The sequence below is a fragment of the Meles meles genome, chromosome 6 (assembly GCF_922984935.1).
Source record: "Meles meles chromosome 6, mMelMel3.1 paternal haplotype, whole genome shotgun sequence".
In the NCBI taxonomy this organism is placed as follows: Eukaryota; Metazoa; Chordata; class Mammalia; order Carnivora; family Mustelidae; genus Meles; species Meles meles.
The window spans coordinates 77,865,741-77,884,019 of record NC_060071.1 but is presented as its reverse complement, the minus strand read 5'-3'; the positions used below and the strand labels follow the sequence as shown (position 1 = coordinate 77,884,019).

At 42.5% G+C, this 18,279-nt stretch overlaps 2 protein-coding genes across 9 annotated transcripts in view; one reads left to right on the top strand and one right to left on the bottom strand.

Moving 5' to 3' along the window:
• The first annotated feature begins 215 nt into the window (after positions 1-215).
• HOMEZ (homeobox and leucine zipper encoding) lies at positions 216-14,049 on the top strand. Of its 4 annotated transcripts, none has more exons than XR_006818830.1 (4): positions 216-443; positions 5,870-7,500; positions 12,857-13,651; positions 13,869-14,049. XR_006818830.1 is itself a non-coding variant. In XM_046009946.1 (2 exons), the coding sequence occupies exons 1-2, from the start codon at positions 404-406 to the stop codon at positions 7,474-7,476; spliced, it is 1,647 nt and encodes a 548-aa protein (XP_045865902.1). In that variant the 5' UTR covers positions 216-403; the 3' UTR covers positions 7,477-8,800. The 4 variants fall into 4 exon arrangements, 1 of the variants encoding a protein (XP_045865902.1); XR_006818828.1 differs by having other exon boundaries at positions 5,870-7,911; XR_006818829.1 differs by lacking the exons at positions 12,857-13,651; positions 13,869-14,049 and adding an exon at positions 8,470-8,800 and having other exon boundaries at positions 5,870-7,911.
• The window catches only part of RNF212B (ring finger protein 212B), a 36,092-nt gene continuing 20,778 nt past the window's right edge, over positions 2,966-18,279 (bottom strand). For 2 of the 5 annotated variants that reach the window (XM_046009947.1, XM_046009949.1), the window contains exons 7-13: positions 17,725-17,771; positions 17,244-17,304; positions 16,385-16,433; positions 12,078-12,117; positions 11,693-11,793; positions 11,383-11,444; positions 9,009-9,899 (exon numbers count right to left, since the gene is read on the bottom strand). In XM_046009947.1, coding sequence (XP_045865903.1) covers positions 9,834-9,899; positions 11,383-11,444; positions 11,693-11,793; positions 12,078-12,117; positions 16,385-16,433; positions 17,244-17,304; positions 17,725-17,771 — 426 coding nt within the window. In that variant the 3' untranslated portion in view covers positions 9,009-9,833. Of the gene's footprint in view, positions 3,602-9,008; positions 9,900-11,382; positions 11,445-11,692; positions 11,794-12,077; positions 12,118-16,054; positions 16,434-17,243; positions 17,305-17,459; positions 17,503-17,724; positions 17,772-18,279 lie in introns of those variants that run through there. The other 3 variants (XM_046009951.1, XM_046009948.1, XM_046009950.1) reach the window with 3 other exon arrangements.

Below are 18,279 nucleotides of genomic sequence, written 5' to 3'. Positions count from 1 at the left end.
GAGGAGGTACCATTCACAGCACCGTGGCCCTGGGGGACATCTTCCCTGCCCCAAGCAGCCAATAGCCAACCCGGCTGAGGCCCACCCAGCCAATAACCGACTTCAGCCGAGACTCACGCAGCCAATGGCCGGCCCAGTGCGTTCCGCCCGTGCCCGCCTGCCTACTTCCACCAATCGGGCCACGGGCCACCTTGGCACCGCCCCTGGAGCCCGCCCCACCCACCCGCCCCGCCTCCAACTCGTTCGAGCAGGGTTGGGCTAAACGGGCGCGCTCTCGGGGACAGGGGGGGCAGTCCCGGTCCCGGCCCTCCGCGCGGGTGGGCTTGGAGCAGGCCGCACCGGGCGGGAACCCCACTCCCACCCCGGAGGCCCCCTGCCCTTTCTCCCCCTTTCCCCCCGGCCCATGGTGCGAGGCTGGGAGCCGCCGCCCGGGCCGGACCGCGGTGAGTGATCCCCAGCCCCTTCGACTTACCTTCCCAGCCCCTGTACGATCTCCGACCTCCGGAGCCCCATCCCCGCGCTGGGGGGGGGGGGTTGGAGAATTCTAGGCTCGAAGTCGCCCGGTTCTCTCTCCTTTCTCTGGACTTTTCGGTTCCCTGTTGTAACTGGGGGAGGGTGAGTGGGTGTGTAGGGAGGAGGGGAAGGCTGGGTTGGGACGCCCCCCGCGAGGGGAGGATTGAGATTTGAATGCTTCCTGGGGCTCATCGCCCCAAGTGCAGCAACTTTTTGTTCTCTGACCCAGTTTGGAGCCTTATAGACTGCCTGCGAAATGGAGGATAGGAGAAACGTTTCCTTCCCAGGCCTCTCCTCCTCCCCCCACGACTACCTCCTGGCGACCTCAACACACGTACAGAAACCTGGTCTTACTTCTGGGAAGCGGTGGTATTTGGGAATGAAAGGTTTGGGAGAAACTGTGCCTTCTGACCCCCTACCCAACCATACTCAGAAAACAAACCAAAAAAGTGAGAACCCGAGTTCTCAGAGGTTCCTGGTTTTGTGTCCTAATCTGAGACTTCTAAACTGAAAGACTCAAGCTGAGACCTGTTTGGTAATGTGGGCCCAGATCAGGAGATCTTTTATCATATGAACCTCCTTCTCACCATACATTTGAAGCCCTTTAATATGAGTAGGACAGGTAAATGGCAATGATTGAAAAAAACAAGCCAGTTAAACTTGGGAATTTTTTAAATGATGCATACATCTCTTAAGCATTGTCATTAAAAGTATGTTCATTGCACCAATCTTTTGGGGTAGTGTCCAGGCGTTTTCTTTGTGTAAGTCTGCTGATTGGAGATCCCAGTTGTCTTTCCATATAAACTACACAAGCGAATTTCAAATCTGGCTGCACCCTGAGAACTTTTAAAAGTACTGATGCCTGGGCCCCAGTCCAGACTAATTAAGTCAAAATACGAAGGAGGGTTCCCTGGTTTAAATTTCCCAGGTAATTCTAATGTGCCACTGCCTCTAATGTATGATTTCAAGGGTTTTTTTGTTTTGTTTTATTTATTTTTTTAAAGATTTTATTTATTTATTTGACAGAGATCACAAGTAGGCAGAGAGGCAGGCAGAGAGAGAGGGGGAAGCAGGCTCCCTGCCCAGCACAGAGCCCCATGCGGGGCTGGATCCCAGGACTCTGGGACCATGACCCGAGCTGAAGGCAGAAGCTTTAACACACTGAGCCACCCAGGCGCCGCTGTTTTGTTTTGTTTTAATGCAGTGAGAATTTAAACACTTTTGGAGCAATCTGAATGCAGAATACGTTTGAGATTTTTAAGTCCCCTGCCCCTCTAGTTTTTTATAGTTCCCTGCTACTCCCAATTCAACAATTGTACAACGCCTTAACAATTGACTTTGTTTTCATAGAAACAATTTTTAGCGCACTAATTTTTCATAGGCTTATGTGATATTTAATTACATTATTACATAAATAAATAAGGAAAAAACAGGCATAAACAGGTTGGGAATCACCCACAACTGGTCCAGGCTCATAGGGCAGCTGAAGGAAGCAGATGATTTTGGCACACTAGAGAGTAGCCTACCATCCTCTAGTACATGGCACACTGTGGGTGTTGGTCATATACCCCAGTGGATCAGTTAAGTCACACTCCTGGCCCAGTTGAACACCTCTCCCTCCCACTCTCTCCAATTAATATCACCAATATCCAGTCCCTTCTAGACTTAAATTCTCTTGAGTATTCCATCCACTCTTTCCATTCATTCATATCAAGCAGTATGTTCCTCTTTAAGCAATTACCATCACTCTTTTTTTTTTTTTTTTTTTAAGTTGGAAGGACATAAGGCAGAGGTTCTTAAATTGGGCTTCTGGGCAGCCAGTGAATCCTTTGAGTTTATATATATAATGTGTAAGTTTGGATGTTTATGGTGGGGGTAGTCATACCTTTCTGAGTGGTCCATACCTTTATCTGATTCTCAGAGAAGTTCATGACCCAAAAAGTTGAGAAGCACGTAAGTTGAATACCACTGAAAATTCTTTTAAGGCCCTTAAAACTGTATCACCAAAACACATTTCAGGCAGTACTCCAATTCTTCTCTGAATAAAGATATAGGGTAATTTTGCAGGATCGTTAGTTTCTCATTTGAACTGTCTCCTGCTTTATCCATAAGTCTAGAATCAGCCCTAAAGTTGTGAACATCTCTTTTTCCTAGGAATGTATGTATACCTAACCTGGAAGTTTAAGTTAGTCCATTCTTTTTTGCCATCAGTCCACAGGTATGGAAAGCACAAAGGGAACGAAGGGTGTTATCCTCTATATATGTTTTTCTCATATTTTTTACTAGCTACTTGAAGGAGCGGTAGGGCATATATATTTAATAAGGATACAAACTTAGTAATTATTCAGAATTGGTAATCCCATCATCACTACCATCTCTGCCCATAGGAGTCTTTATCTCTCCAGTTTTGATTCCCTTCTTTTTCTACTCTTTCCAAATGGAGGTATAAGAACACAAGACACTGTAGTGTCTTCACTGTGGTTTTGATTAATGTGGGGTCTGTTCTCCTTGTTATAGTTCTCATGAGCCACACTCCGGTTGTAGTTTCTTCCTGCGTCAAAACCAGATTCTTCCAGGGAGATACCAGGTAGCTAGCTGTACAGCTAGCTGTGCCTTGATTTAAGCCACCACTCTACATCAGGAAATCTTCCACAGTTTATTTTGTGTAATTGGAAAACTGGATGTATGCAGTACCCCAAATACGGTATTTGCATTACTGTATATTATACTGAAACATCAAACTGATACCATGAGAATCTGGAGGATAGCAAACCACATGAATGAAAACAAAATGCTTCCTTGTAAGGCTTATAGTTGTGCCTGCCTTATTTCCTGTCTGGCAGTCTTCATTCCTTACGCTGGACTGCTTTATTCCTTAGACCACAGTTTTCTCTTATCTAAAGTATAATTGTGTCCTTAAAAAACAGACACAAATAAGGTTAAGTAAATGTCAAGTGCTGCAATCATAAAGTATTCTCCAGCTTAGGTTTGGCGGTATTCCTGGTGGGCCACAATGTCTCAATGGTGGTTTAGCACCCATCTGTGCAAGCAGTTGCTCACAGGCCATTCAACTGTGTCTGGGATGAACCTGGAGGGTAAAGGTAGAGCTAGTACTGCATTGGCAATTCATCTGGCAATCAAAAAGGATTTATACCCAAGATACAGATTCAATTCTCCTAAAGCTGTGGTTTTCATACTTTTTTTTTTAAAGCAGCAAAATCCATTCTGGAATGATATCCAACTCCCAAAATGTAAAGAGCATAAAATCATAGATATCCTGGTTTTCTCCACTGCTCATTAGAATTAGGACCCTGAAAAGAGAGATGAAAAACAATGATTTTAAAGAATGCAGTCTTTGCTTCACTTCCCTCCGTGTCTAGGAGGAGAATGGCATTCTGTTATATCAAGATCACCTGTGAGGCTGAAGTAATGAGAAAAGCTGCCATTTATTGAGCCTTTACTTTGTTCTAGGCATCACATCAACTGCATTTTTTTGATTTAGCCATAAACTTGGAGGAAGGTGCTGTTTCCACCGCCTTTCTTTCTGAGGGGAAACTAAGGCTTTGTGAGATTAAATAATTTGCCCAAGGACAGAAAACACTCTAGGAAGGAGTGGAGCTGCAGTTAACCTCAAATCTGCCTCACCCCAGACCCCCACCCCAACAGCTGTGTTAGGTCTTGCCTAGCACATAGTAGGTGCCTGGTGAAAATATATAGCTTTATAGACATGGAACACTGTGCATTTTTTACACATGAAGAAACTAAAGCTCCTTTAAGTTCAGTAACTTGCCCAAGATCATATAGCTGGTAAGTGGCAGAACTGGGATTCAGACTGCAGGTTGGCCTTAGTCGGGGATCACATTTCTACCCACTGTGCCATGCCGCCTCCATTTACCCTCTTCAGGTTCTCTCCAAGCTGTACAGCCTTTAGGATCTGCATGGCCTTCAGTTCATTAGATCAGATTGTTAAAAGGTAATGGAGACTCATTAAAATGCTTCCAAATTTTTCTAATTGTCATATAAAATCCCTTGATACCACTATATACTGTAACGTCCTGGACTTGAGATTCTTCTCGGTTCATCATGTAGCTTTTACCTAGGAATCCTGTCCCATCCTTAACATATCAGAAGTAAATATAAACTCAGATGGGATTCCTCTAACAGTAAAGGGTGACAGATGTGTTAAAGAGTTTCTAATGCCCAGCCAGGGAGCTGAGTTAAAACCTGGTCAACAGAATTTTCTGGGAAATAACCTGAGCAGGTATTTCAGGCATGATGCAGGATCAGGGGCTCTCCCTGCAGCCCCCACAACCCACAGCCCGGGAGCAGTGGTGCTGCTAGGGAGCTTGCAGGACCTGGCTGTGATACATAGTGCATCTGCCCACCTGGCCCTGAGAAGAAAGCTGGGCTGCAGAGATAAGACTGGCAGGCCTTCCGCCCTGTGTGAAGGGGCTGTTACAGTCTGAGGGAGCTCTGCAGGCTCCCCAGAGAGAGACTGAGCTGTAGGAAGAGACAAAGGCTGGGGGGAGGGGCTAACCTTTGTTCTGAGGATGACTTGGTGGAAACAGTTCCCTCTCTCTACCCCCATAGGACCCCAAAACCCAGGAGGAGTAAGCCCCATTTATCCCAGATATCTGACCTGTGTCTTATCCTACAGAGAGAAAATAAAGCAGGTTTGGTTTTAGGGCTTAAAGGCACTATCATTCCCCTCCCTGAAGGACTCCACCATCAAGAAGGGAAGAGGAAAGGGGGCTGGGGGCTGGGCAGTGGAACAGTGCTGTCCTGCCTTCTAGATACTCCTCTCTTGTATTTCCCACCTGTCTTGACATTCTAGAGATAATCGTAAATTGCCAGGAGTTAAAGCAATTTGCATCAGTTCTGAGATTACTCCACTTCATGTTTTTATGGTTGAGAATCGTAAATTGCCAGGAGTTAAAGCAATTTGCATCAGTTCTGAGATTACTCCACTTCATGTTTTTATGGTTGAGATTTCATTTTGTGACTCCTGTTCCATGGACTTAGAGGATGAAGTGAGTTTGAATGAGAAAAATTAAGGCTACATAAGGATGAGTTTTCCTCCTTAATCTCTAAAGACAGATTTTTGTCCTGGTGATAGTATTTACTAGTCATGTGACTTCTATAGACTTTGGTTTTTCCATATGTACAACAGGAATTTTAACAGGCTCATAAAGTTAGGAAAATTAAATGAGAAATTATTAAAGCACTTTAAAAGCAATCCAACATGGTACACATAGATAGTTGATTGTATTGGAGTCCAGCATTTTGTTTGGCAGAAATTGAGCAATAAGCTGAAAGAGGAGCCCCAGTGATTGAGCTGTTTCTCTTCTTATTACAGCTATCTCTGAAGGGCACAAATCAGAAAGCACCATGCCTCCTAATAAAGAGGCCAGCAGTCTTAATAGCTCCCCAGCGGGGCTCATCTGCCTGCCTCCAATCTCCGAGGAGCTACAGCTTGTGTGGACCCAAGCAGCCCAGACCAGTGAGCTGGATGGCAATGAACACTTGCTACAAACCTTCAGCTACTTTCCCTATCCCAGTCTAGCAGACATTGCCCTTCTCTGCTTACGCTATGGGCTGCAGATGGAGAAAGTAAAGACTTGGTTCATGGCCCAGCGCCTCCGCTGTGGCATTAGCTGGTCATCTGAAGAAATAGAAGAGACTCGAGCCCGAGTGGTCTACCATCGGGACCAGCTCCATTTCAAATCCCTTCTCTCTTTTACTCATCATGCGGGGCGGCCCCCAGAGGAGGTGCCTCCTTCTCCATTGCCACCTCCAGAACAAGTGGGTCTTGGAATAGTACCCCTGACTCTTAGTGAGCCCACCCAAATGAAAGGATTGAAGGTAGAACCTGAGGAGTCCTCAGAGCTGCTGAGTCACCAGAAAGCAAAGGAACCCCTGATGGTACCTGGCAGTAGGGCATTCCCGCACCAATCAGATTTTTGGCAGGATCTTCAAAGCGGTGGCTTCTCTAAGGAGCAGGCAGGCAGGGGTCCCCACCAGTCACATGGCCTAGGTTCTGCTTCCTGGAACCACTCCACAGCTGTCCACCAGCCACATGCTCGGGATAAGCCCCCACCAATCTCACTACTTGCTAGTAGTTGTAAGCAGGAGTCAACATCTAATATGACTTCTTCTTCTCCCTCTACCTCTTCTTCCACTTTCCCGGTACTGGCTAATGGAGCTACTGCCACCTCTAAACCCCTCCAGTCACGAGGCTGTATATCTCAGCCACTGTCACCCAGTGAACAGGCACTGCCCCCACATCTGGAGCCAGCCTGGCCCCAGGGGCTAAGACATAACTCAGTACCAGGTAGGGTTGGCCCTGCAGATTACCTTTCCCCAGATATGCAACGCCAGCGAAAGACCAAGCGCAAAACCAAAGAGCAGCTGGCTATCCTCAAATCTTTTTTTTTACAGTGCCAATGGGCACGGCGTGAGGATTACCATAAATTAGAACAGATCACTGGTTTACCTCGGCCTGAGATCATTCAGTGGTTTGGTGACACACGCTATGCCTTGAAGCATGGGCAACTAAAATGGTTTCGGGACAACGCAGTACCTGGTGCCTCTAGTTTCCAGGACCCAGCAATTCCCACACCCCCACCTTCAACCCGCTCCTTGAATGAATGGGCTGAGACACCACCTCTGCCGAACCCCCCACCCCCACCGGATATACGACCCTTGGAGAGGTACTGGGCAGCCCATCAACAGCTACGGGAAAGTGATATCCCTCAACTGAGTCAGGCATCAAGGCTTAGCACCCAGCAGGTATTGGATTGGTTTGACTCTCGATTACCTGAGCCAGCTGAGGTGGTGGTTTGTCTAGATGAAGAGGACGAAGAGGAGGAGGAAGAACTGCCAGAAGATGACGAGGATGAAGAGGAGGAGGAGGAGGAGGAAGAAGAGGATGATGATGATGACGATGTGATCATACAGGACTGAGTCGGGGGCACTAGGGGAGGGAAGGTCTGTTACTAAAAGATGAACCAACTTAGTAACTGTTTAAACAAAGAAACCACATTTTAAAAATTACTTTGTGGCAACTGAAAAGCTTTGTGTTCTTGAGGTTGGGGGATTGGGGATGTAGTGAAGGTTGACCAGGGAGGATGACCATAGGATCTAAAGAGAGGTGGGGATTGGATGAGCAGAAATCAGTCCTTTCGTCTCAGTGAAGAGAGTGCTAAGGATCTGGTCCAAACCATGGGCTGGGAAAAGGCTTTTGCTCTCTTCATGTCTGCTGTTCTTTTCCCTTAGTGTGCTATGGAAAGCCCAGACCTTGGCCATACATCTATAGGAGGACTGGAAAAGAAGAGTAAAGAATTTTGATTCAATTGATGATTCCAGTGCAGACCCCAGTCCCACCATTTTCCCTGGAATGTAAGGCTGCCTCACACGCCTTTTCTTTCTGAGCACAAGTCTATGTATAATACAGCGAAGAGTCTTAGTATGTCCCAGTCTCATCACAAGTCTTTCCTTAATGCACACCAACGTGACTGTATGGTTTACCTTCCTCGTTACTGAGTTGCACAGGTAGCAGAATGTTTTCATTTCTGATACTGGGACCACTTTTGCCTTGTACTTTTTTTTTTTAATCTTTTTCCAAAGTCCCCATTCTGTTCACTATTTGTCTCAGGGTAAATCTTCCCCATGGAGCTTGTGAAAAGTTTAATAATTGGGTGGAGAATAATTTAGACTGGATATTTATTGGATGTGGGAATTAGGGGAAATGTCCTTTTAAAAAGTAGAATTAGGTTACAGAGGAATAAAGGAGAGGGATGGTTTCTACTGTTCAGAAGGTGGGTGCAGGTAGGTTCCAGGTTTGGTTTTACAAACCTGAAACTCCCTCCTGCCTAACTTGACAGAGACTAATATTTCATCTTTTCTGGTGTTGGTTCAATTTATGTGTAATTGAGACTTTTTCCTCTCTTTTTATAGGATCTGTCTTGGGGACAGAGGGACCCAGCTCTTTAACTGGATTGATTATTGATGTTTTAGAATGGTTTCCATCAGATGGAGTCAGATATAAAGATTTCAATGAGTTAACCATCTAGAAATAAGAGTGGAAGTCACAAATAAAATTGTTTCTCTCTCCTCCACTTTGCCACTTCTATGGTTTAGAGATTAATGGAGCCAAATTCATTAACATTCTGATTTAGTATACTTTTTTTTTTTTCCACAGCAGGATATATTGAGGTAGATTAAGAAAACAAAACTTGGGGCACCTGGGTGGCTCAGTCAGTTAAGCACCCTACTCATGGTTTTGGCTTAAGTTATCATCTCATGGGGCATGAGATCAGGCTCCGTGCTCAGTGGGTCCTCTGTGTGAGGATTCTCTCCCTCTGTCTCTTCTCCCATTTGCATGCGCACATACGCTCTCTAAAATAAATAAATACATCTTTAAAAAAAATTAAAGGAACAAAAACTTTGAAAGGCAGTGTATTAGTATCTATCACTGGGCAGATTTGTTTCCTGCACCTGCTACAGCACAGGCTCTTGCCCAGGTGTCTAGAAATGCCTTTAAAAATAAATTCAGAGTTCCAGAAAGAGTAGGGAATCCTAGTTCAGCTTCAGGGTCATTTCCAGGACCTAATTTATTTCTGGCAGATGTCTGCTATCTTTACACTTTTTCAGTATTTTTGCTTTTGGTCTCCCTGCCAGTGGCTGACTCATTTAATTCCTCATTTCTGTTTAGTACCCAAAGAAGAATACAGGTTTCATCTAAGTTGTGGTAGTCTCTGCCTATTCCACCATTCAGAGCTTGTAATATAAAACCAATAGAGTTGCAATAACAATAAAAGGACACCTTTATTTTATCTATATACTTTAGTCAGCTGAAAGTCTAGGTCTCAAAGGAAAACCAACATAATTAACTAGGCATAGAGGAAACAATAGGCAACAGAAGTATAATAAATTAGGACAAGGAACAGCGTTGTTGCTTATTAACATTGGCAATGGAAGAATATATCCAAAGCTGAAAGAATGAAATAAAGAAATAAACCATACTTAATGAGTATATTACCTCTCACCCCCAATGATGCCAAGAATTGTTTTTACAACCTTTAAGTTGCAGGAAATGAGAGCTACTTGAGTGTGGGAGAGAGCTAAACATCTTCCTGTAGTACTATCCTTATATAATGCCTGACCATTTTCCTAGGAGATAATAGAGGATGTATATCATAAAAGTCAAGAGAGTGAAACCAGGAAACAAGGCAGGGAAACATTTTCCAAGGCACTTAATGGGTATTGGATGCTATAGGCCTTCTTTAAGCAACATATTTAGATCAGACCTTGAAGATGATCTATCTGGAAGTAGTCCATGCTTCTCTTGACCTGGCTAATCCCATCTGTCTCTGTTCATAGAGAGTCTGCAGCAGAGGGAAGGAAGGCAGATAGGGCATTTATAACAAAAAGGGTAATTAAGGCCCTCTCAAACCATTACATGAAGTTTATCAAGACAGCAGGTCACCACTGCTACTGCCCCATAGTTTTCTCCATTGTGTGATGAACTAACTTTTCCAAACTAAGATTTGATACACCTAGTGTGACAAAGGATTTGTTGCTAATTATGAAAATCTTAGAACATTTATTGTCTTATGGTAATAAGGCAGAATATTAAAAAAAAAAACTATCTTGGAAGACATGGAGAGGAAACTGGAGACTATGCCAAGAGGATTAGCAGTGAGGCAGGATTCTTATGCCTCTGGGGAGGTGACACTTCCTTTAATAACTTTTTTTAAAAAACTTTATTATTGAAGTTTTCAAAAAATACAAAAGTAAAGTAGTATAATGAGTTGACACCCAACTTCAACAAATAACTCATAGCCAGTTTTTCTTTCATTTCTCCTCTCTCTATGCCCTATGTCCACTAGATTATACTAAAGCAAACCCCAGAGAATCATTTAACTTCCTATCCTTAAATATTTTACTATGTTATCTCTAAAAGGTAGACTATTTTAAAAAATATAACTATAATAGCCATTATGCCTACAAAAGAAAACTATTAACAATTTCTTAATATCAAATATCCAAGAGGTGTTCAGTTTTCAACTTTCTCATAAGTGTTTTTGTTTTTTTACAGTTTGTTTCAATCAGGATCCAATTAGGGGCCAGATATTTGTAGATTCTTTTTTCATCTGTAGGTTAACCTCTCCATTTGTGAAGATCTCAGGGATGTTATTTCCCCAGTGTTGCCTCTTAGGGCTTAGATCCTAATTTTTTGCCAATGTGAAAATAAAGGGCATTTGGAATACGAGAGCAAAATATTTACCTATCTTGGGATGTTCTTGGGGTCACCAGGAGCTTGGCATTGAAAAAGGGCCTAAATATCGTCAAAACCTGGGCCGTAAAAGTTAACTTAAAAGACAAGACTAGACTTTTCATGTAGAGCTCCTTACAAACCTCTCTACTCATTCCCATACCCTTTTTCTTTTATTACCTATATCGTATCAGAGTCCCGTAAATTTATAAAGCGTTACTCTAACCATGTCTAGAGAAGTGCACATAGCTTTTCCTTGTTCAAGCAGTACCTCTACCCAAAAGATCTATTCCACTGAAATATTTTTTTGTGGAACTTTTGGGAATGTTAGTTGTGTCTACACACTTAGTTCACATTGGCCAAGACCTCTCAGTTTAAACCCCAAACTAGGAAGCTAATCTGGTAGTCTAGAATTTTTGAAATTGAGACCATCCTGATAGATTGCGAACATATGATTACCACATTTGAAACTCTTGTCATTCTCCACTGGTTATAGTCTACCACCTTAACAGGAGACCAAAAAGGCATTTCATGTGTAGGCCTAACCATGTGAGTTTTTCATATGCGGGCAAGTTAGATTAGCCTGGGCTCACCTGCTGAACTGGTAGCTGGAAACCAGGAAGACTCTCTAGTGGGGTTCTGCTTTCCCTCTGATCTGAAGGATAGAATTGGAATGGTGAAAGAAAACTCCCTTGGGCAGTTCTTTGGCAGTTTTACTTATGGGTCAGGGTAAATAGGTAGGTCTTACTCTGTAGAACACTAGTCAGAAAAACACTTAGCTAAGCAATTTAAGGTAGGTTATTAAGTCCATTCTCTTCTTAACTTCCTTTCACCTTGAAAATCTTTATTTAGTATATATGCCAATGTTTAGCTCCATTCCTTTGGGAATGTTATTTAACATACCTGAATTGTTGGGGGTGAGAACTCTTGTGTGGCCTGAATTTCCACTATTTAGTGATGGTCTGAAAGAAAAAGTCCCCTGTCCCGAAGAAGCAGGTGAAGGCCTAAGGAGGGGAAAAAGAAGCATCAGCAGAGAAAAGGAAGGTAAAGGTAAAAAGTACATGTAAAGGAAGAGCCTATATATTTAGACAAGACAGGAAATAAATACCCTGCTTGTGACTGAAAGTAATTTGGACATATATAAGACACAGTACTATTAAATGCTCTCTCGTTTACAAGGTAGATTTTTAAACTTCAGTGGTATAAGCCAGTAGAAAAGTAACCCCAAGACTGCTGGCGGAATGTCAGTGTGAAGAGATTCCCAGTGAAAGGAAGCATAATCTCTTACCTATAAGAAAAGCTGTGATTAGAAGCTGGTGAAGGGGTTTCTGGAAAACATAAAAGTGAAGCTATGAGATAACCCATGAACTAGAGAAGAGATTCATTCAGGTATGCTTGGGACCAGGGCAAGAAACTGGACACCAAAGATTTTCAGTATATATGTTAGGCTTAGGGACTAATATTAAGTGAAAAAGCTCACAAATCACCTAGCAGCGTCTCCTAAAGGTGCTTTCCTCTCTCTTTAAAAAAAAAAAAAAAAAAAAGATTTATATATGTATTATTATTTTCTTTTTTAGAGAGCACAAATGGGGAGGAGCAGACCCAGAGGGCCTGCTGAGCAGGGAGCTCCATGTGGGCCCAATGCCAGGATCCCATGATCATGATCTGAGCTGAAGGCAGACGCTTAGCCGACTGAGCCACCCAGCCCCCCCATCTCTTTCATTAATCTGTGGACCAGGATTCATTACTGCCTTGATGTGCTCTAATAGATCTGTGCTTGGTTTCCCCTCTAAGATGGTAATTACCAGAAAGAATGGCTAAAGACAAGGGGTCATTAAACTGGTTAGGAGTGATGGCAAAAATGCATAAAGACCTCCAAAGTTCTCTCCATAAAAGGAATAAGAAAACTGGCAAAAATTGTCAGAATCAACTTTCTCAGAACTCTGTAAATTAACAAAGTGCTTGCAGCAGTCTGGGGAATGTTTATTCCAGAATAATAGCCAAATGAGTTTAAGAACAATGAACTTTGTGGCATTTTAACTTCCCCTATTCCCATTTCTCCTCCAGCTCCGTGGTAGCCTTGAAAACCAACATTCTGGCATCATCGTGGGGATGGAATGGGGTTGGAACTCTTTCAAAGCCTCATTCCCAGAAAATAATCATTTGACCTGTCCAGTGGCAACTGGAAGACTCCACTTGCAAGGCTGACTTTATTTGATCCAACCTGGAACGCAAACTCATCAGGACTTGGAGCTTAGAGTTCATCACCTGTGAAAAGCCTTTTCCCCAGGAGTGTTTGTTGTAAACAATTAGAAGCATTTGTTTGGGCTGCTTGAGAATATGAATATCAATTGGGGCAAATAATAGGCTAACCTGAAAGCATAGCTGGAAGAGATGGGGAATGAATTGTTGGTGGGGACTCTGAAAACAATACATTCTTGGAGCCTAGAACATATGCATATGCAGGACTGTATGCATGCTCAGAAAATACCTGAAAAGGCCCCAGTCTCTTACCTTGAGGTCACACAAGCAGGTCAGTTGCTAAGGTCAGTTGCCTGGCTAAGTGCTGAAAGAGAACCCCAACACATACACAGAATCCCTCAGCAAAGACTGAGAGACTTACTGGTTCCAAGTGTTTAAGGGAATCTCTGTCCAGTCAGTAGCTGGCCACTAAACTAACTGAATAGAGACTTTGGTGGCTCCACATGACAATACAGATTTTATAGAATTATTTTTAAAAAGTCACTAAACAATAAACAGTAAGAACAACAACAACAAAAAACCATGGGGAGGGGGAAGAATCTGAGTCTAAGAATTGCCATGTTATATTATTTTAATGTCCAATTTCCAACAAAAAATGAGGTATATTGGGGCGCCTGGGTGGCTCAGTGGGTTAAAGCCTCTGCCTTCGGCCCAGGTCATGATCCCAGCATCCTGGGATCGAGCCCCACGTTGGGCTCTCTCTGCTCAGCAGGGAGCCTGCTTCCTCCTGTCTCTCTATCTGCCTCTCTGCCTACTTGTGATCTCTGTCTGTCAAATAAATAAATACAATCTTTAAAAAAAAAAAAAAAAAAATGAGGTATATAAAGAAACAAGTATGACCCATATAAAGAAATAAAGCAATCAATGGAAACTGTCCTTGAGGAAGCCCAGACATTGGACTAAGCCCAGCCTAGACTTTGTCTAGACAAAGACTTTAAGTCAGGTATGTTATTTAAAAGATTTTATTTATTTGAGAGAGAGAGAGAGAGAGCAAGAGAGGACATCAGTAGGGAAGAGAGGGAGAAGCAGGCTCCCTCACAGGGAGTCCCACATGATGCTCAATCCCAGGACTCTGAGATCATGACCTGAGCTTAAGGATGACACTTAACCAACTGAGCCCTAAATTAGATATTTCTTTTCTTTAAAGATTTTTTATTTTCAAGTAATCTTATACCCAGGGTAGGGCTTGAACTCACAACCCCAAGATTAAGAGTTGCATGCTTTCCCAACTGAGCCAGCCAGGTACCCTTAAATCAGGTATTTTAGATATGCTCAAATATCTTTGGAAACCATGTCTAAAGCACTAAAGTATGAGTATGGTATCTCAGCAAATGGAGAATATTAATAAAAAATATATTTAAAAGAACCAAATATAAATTTTGGAATTGAAAAGTGTAATAAAAATGAGAACTTCACTAGAGCAGCTCATCAGCACAAACAGAAGAAAAAAAAAATCAGCATTTTGAAGTCCACTGAGATTATCCGATGTGAGGAAGAGAAAGAAAAAATACTGAAGGAAAATGAAAAGAGTTTCAGAGACGTTGGTGGAACACCATCAAGTTTATCAACACATGCATTATGGGATTTGTAGAAAAAGAGAGGAACAAGAGCAGAAGGAATATTTCAAGAAATAATGGCTGACAACTTCCCAAATTAGGTAGAAAAAAAAAATCTACACTTCAAGAAGCTCAACTGCTAAAGAAGTCTGTTAGATTTAGTTGGTATATAATGTTCAAATCTTCTATTCCATTGCTTATCTTCTGTCTAGTTGCTCTATTTGTTACTGAAAGTGGGGTACTAAAGTCTAGTAGTTTTCCTCTAGTTCTCTTCAATTCTGTTAGTTTTGCTCCTTGGCTTCCTAAGACTTTGTTTTATAGACAAACACACTTTATTATTTTTTTTAAATTTTTATGTTTTAAAGATTTTATTTATTTGACAGGCAGAGATTACAAGTAGGCAGAGAGGCAGACAGAGAGGAGGGGGTAGCAGGCTCCCCGATGAGCAGAGAGCCTGATGCGGGGCTCGATCCCAGGACCCTGGGATCATGACCTGAGCCAAAGGCAGAGGCTTTAACCCACTGAGCCACCCAGGCGCCCCATACACACACACATTTTAAAGTATTTTATTTATTTTAGAGAGAGAAAGAGAACAAATTGGAGAAGGGGCAGAGGGAGAAGCAGACTCCCTACTGAGCAGGGAGCCCAACATGGGACTCCATCCCAGGACCCTGGGATCATGACCTGAGCCAAGGGCAGATGCTTAACCAACTGAGCCATCCAGGAGCCCGAGGCCATGCATTTTAAAGTATCTAAATTATACAAAGTATTTTGTCCTACCACAATGGAATGAAATTAAAAATCAGTAACAGGAGGAAATCTGTGAAAATTAAATATATGTTGATATTAAACAACACAGTGCCAAATAACCAATGGTCCAAAGGAGGAGGAAAAAAAAAAGAAATTAGAAAAGATTTTGAGATGAATGAAAACAAAGAAAAAAACTATTTGGTGTTTTTCAAAAATGGTTATCCAGAAAGAAATGGGCAAATTTCACAATTGCCTCTTGTGAAAGGAAGGGAAATCCTCTCTGATTAAATATTCTCTATGGACTGGCTAATACCCTTGAAAATAGTAATAATAAAAGTAGTTCTAAGAGGAAAGAGACAAGAAATTAAGTGGGTATTCTTCACTGGAATATTTTTAAGTTTATTTCACAGTAAAGAATCCTGACACCCTTCAAGTTAACATAATCCCTGGCTAGTTAACTTTCCTTTTGGACCTAACTTCTACTGCCATCTTGTGGCAATTTAAAAAAAAAAATCCAAATCTATTTACTTAACCCTCTGTCTTTGACCAGAGGTTCGTTCGTTCTTTCTTCCTTTCTTTTTTTTTTTTTTTTTAAAGATTTTATTTATTTATTTGACAGAGAGGGAAAGAGAGATCACAAGTAGGCAGAGAGCCAGGCAGGGGGAAGGGGAAGCAGGCTCCCTGCCGAGCAGAGAGCTGGATGCGGGGCTCCATCCCAGGACCCTGAGATCACAACCCGAGCTGAAGGCAGAGGCTTAACCCATGAGCCACCCAGGTGCCCCGACCAGAGGTTTTCAATGACTTTCTATTGCTCAAAAGTTTCTCCTTATTAGTTTGAGAACAGGAATATCATTATTTGAAAAGGAGTAATATATCTCTAGATACCTGGAATCAGTGTCTGGAAATAAACAAATGGCATTATCTTATGCACGGAAAATGCATAATGGCATAATTGTAGAGAAGACCAGAAATCTGCTGGTATCTGCACAAAATATGTTGGTTTCTGACCCTTTTTTCCCCTTCTCACCGGTATGAGAGTCCCTGGGAGTGCTTCTTCCCTGCAGGCCTCTGGCTCCCTGATGGACAAAAATTAAACATCAATTAATAAATATATCATAATTCTCTGGCTTCTGTATTCTTTGCTATTTCTCTGTATCTACACATTGAAGCATATGTTGTTCTGCCAGAATAGGTATGCTAGCCCAAGAAGGATACACACTTTATTACTTTCAAAATGAATTATTACTGTTAATTCAGCCATTGAACATTTACACTACTTTCACCCCATGCATTCTCTGTGTTAGCTTCCTTTTTTTTTTTTTAAAGATTTTGTTTTTTATTTGATAGACAGAGATCACAAGTAGGCAGAGTCAGGCACAGAGAGAGGAAGGGAAGCAGGCTCCCTGCTGAGCAGAGAGCCCAATGCAGGGCTCGATCCCAGGACCCTGGGATCAAGACCCAAGCCAAAGGCAGAGGCTTTAAACCACGAGCCACCCAGGTGCCCCAGCTTCATTTTTTAAAAAGACATTTATTTTAGAAAGAGAAAGTTGGGGGAGGGGCAGAGGGAAGGAATCTTTTAAGCAGACTCCCTACTGAGTGTGGAGTCCCACATGGGGCCCCATCCCAGGACCCATGAGATCATGAGCTCAAGATTTCATGACCTGAGCCAAAACCAGCCCCAACCAACTGAGCCACTCTGGCACCCTTCCCTGTGTTAGCTTCTAACATTTTTTCTTTTTAGCACTGCCAAACAAAAACAGAGCCCAGGCATGGCATTGGATAATTTATACCAAAACCAATATAAGCTTAATACTCTTGCCTGACATCTTTGCTTTCATTTAGCACTGGAAATCTCAATCTGGGAAGAGAAGGTAAATATTACTTACTTGTCCCAAGCTACTAAAGCCAGACATTCTGTAAGGGATAGATTCCACAGAGGGGGACCGACTGTATAAGGTGAGACAAAAAGAAAACAAACTGGGTTGAAACTTGACATAGACCTAAAGTCTCCTCAGTCCCTACCTCTGCTGTATCTAGGTATTTCTTTTATCTTCCAACTGTTGCCAGCAGTTTTCATGTGGCTGGGTAGGCTTCCTACTCACCTGACTACCTGGCTGCTCTGCTGAGAAATGGGTCGTGGAGTGACTGGAAGAAAATCAAGTGAGGAATGAAGAGCTGCCATCCAAGTCATGCCCTTCCTTGCCTAACCAACCCAGCACAAATGGGTATCTGGTTGAATGTTCTTCTCATATTATACACAAGATTAGGAAAATTGCATTATAGTCTCTGAGAGGAAACTATCTTCTATATGGGAAAAGGAGATTTATTCATCTCACACAGATATTTGGGCAAATAAATGTTCTCTACCTGACTGTGATGGAGAAGTAATGCCCACTGGTCGAGCTGTGGCCAACCTGCAAAAGAAAAAAAGAGGAAGCTCTAAGCAGAAGTTAAGTACCCCGAGAGGATCAATCAGATCATTGTTTTAAACAACAGCTTACTCTCTGAGTGAGTGTGAATTGCTTACTATCATGTATTACAGGTATCACCCCAAAATATGGAGGCAAAGTTTTCATATGAGATTCCTTGGCTCTCTAACTCCCTAAGTGAATCCTCCTCTGCTGCCCACGATAGGAGAAATTTTGAAGTCTTCCTTTCTTCCTTCCCTTGGTGTCTTACCAAGTACTCTCAGTTTTATATGTCTCTATCCGTCTGTTTATCCACTCATAAATCCATCATTCCCTCACTCCCATCCTCTCATCCATCTCTCCAACAAGCATTTACTTAGTGTTTATACATCCTAGATCCTGAGATTACAAAGATAACTAGAATACAGTCCCTATATTTGAAAGGTTCACAGACTAGTGGGAGAGACAAAAACAAATAAAAGCAATGCTAAGTGTTATGGTAGGCATATCAGAA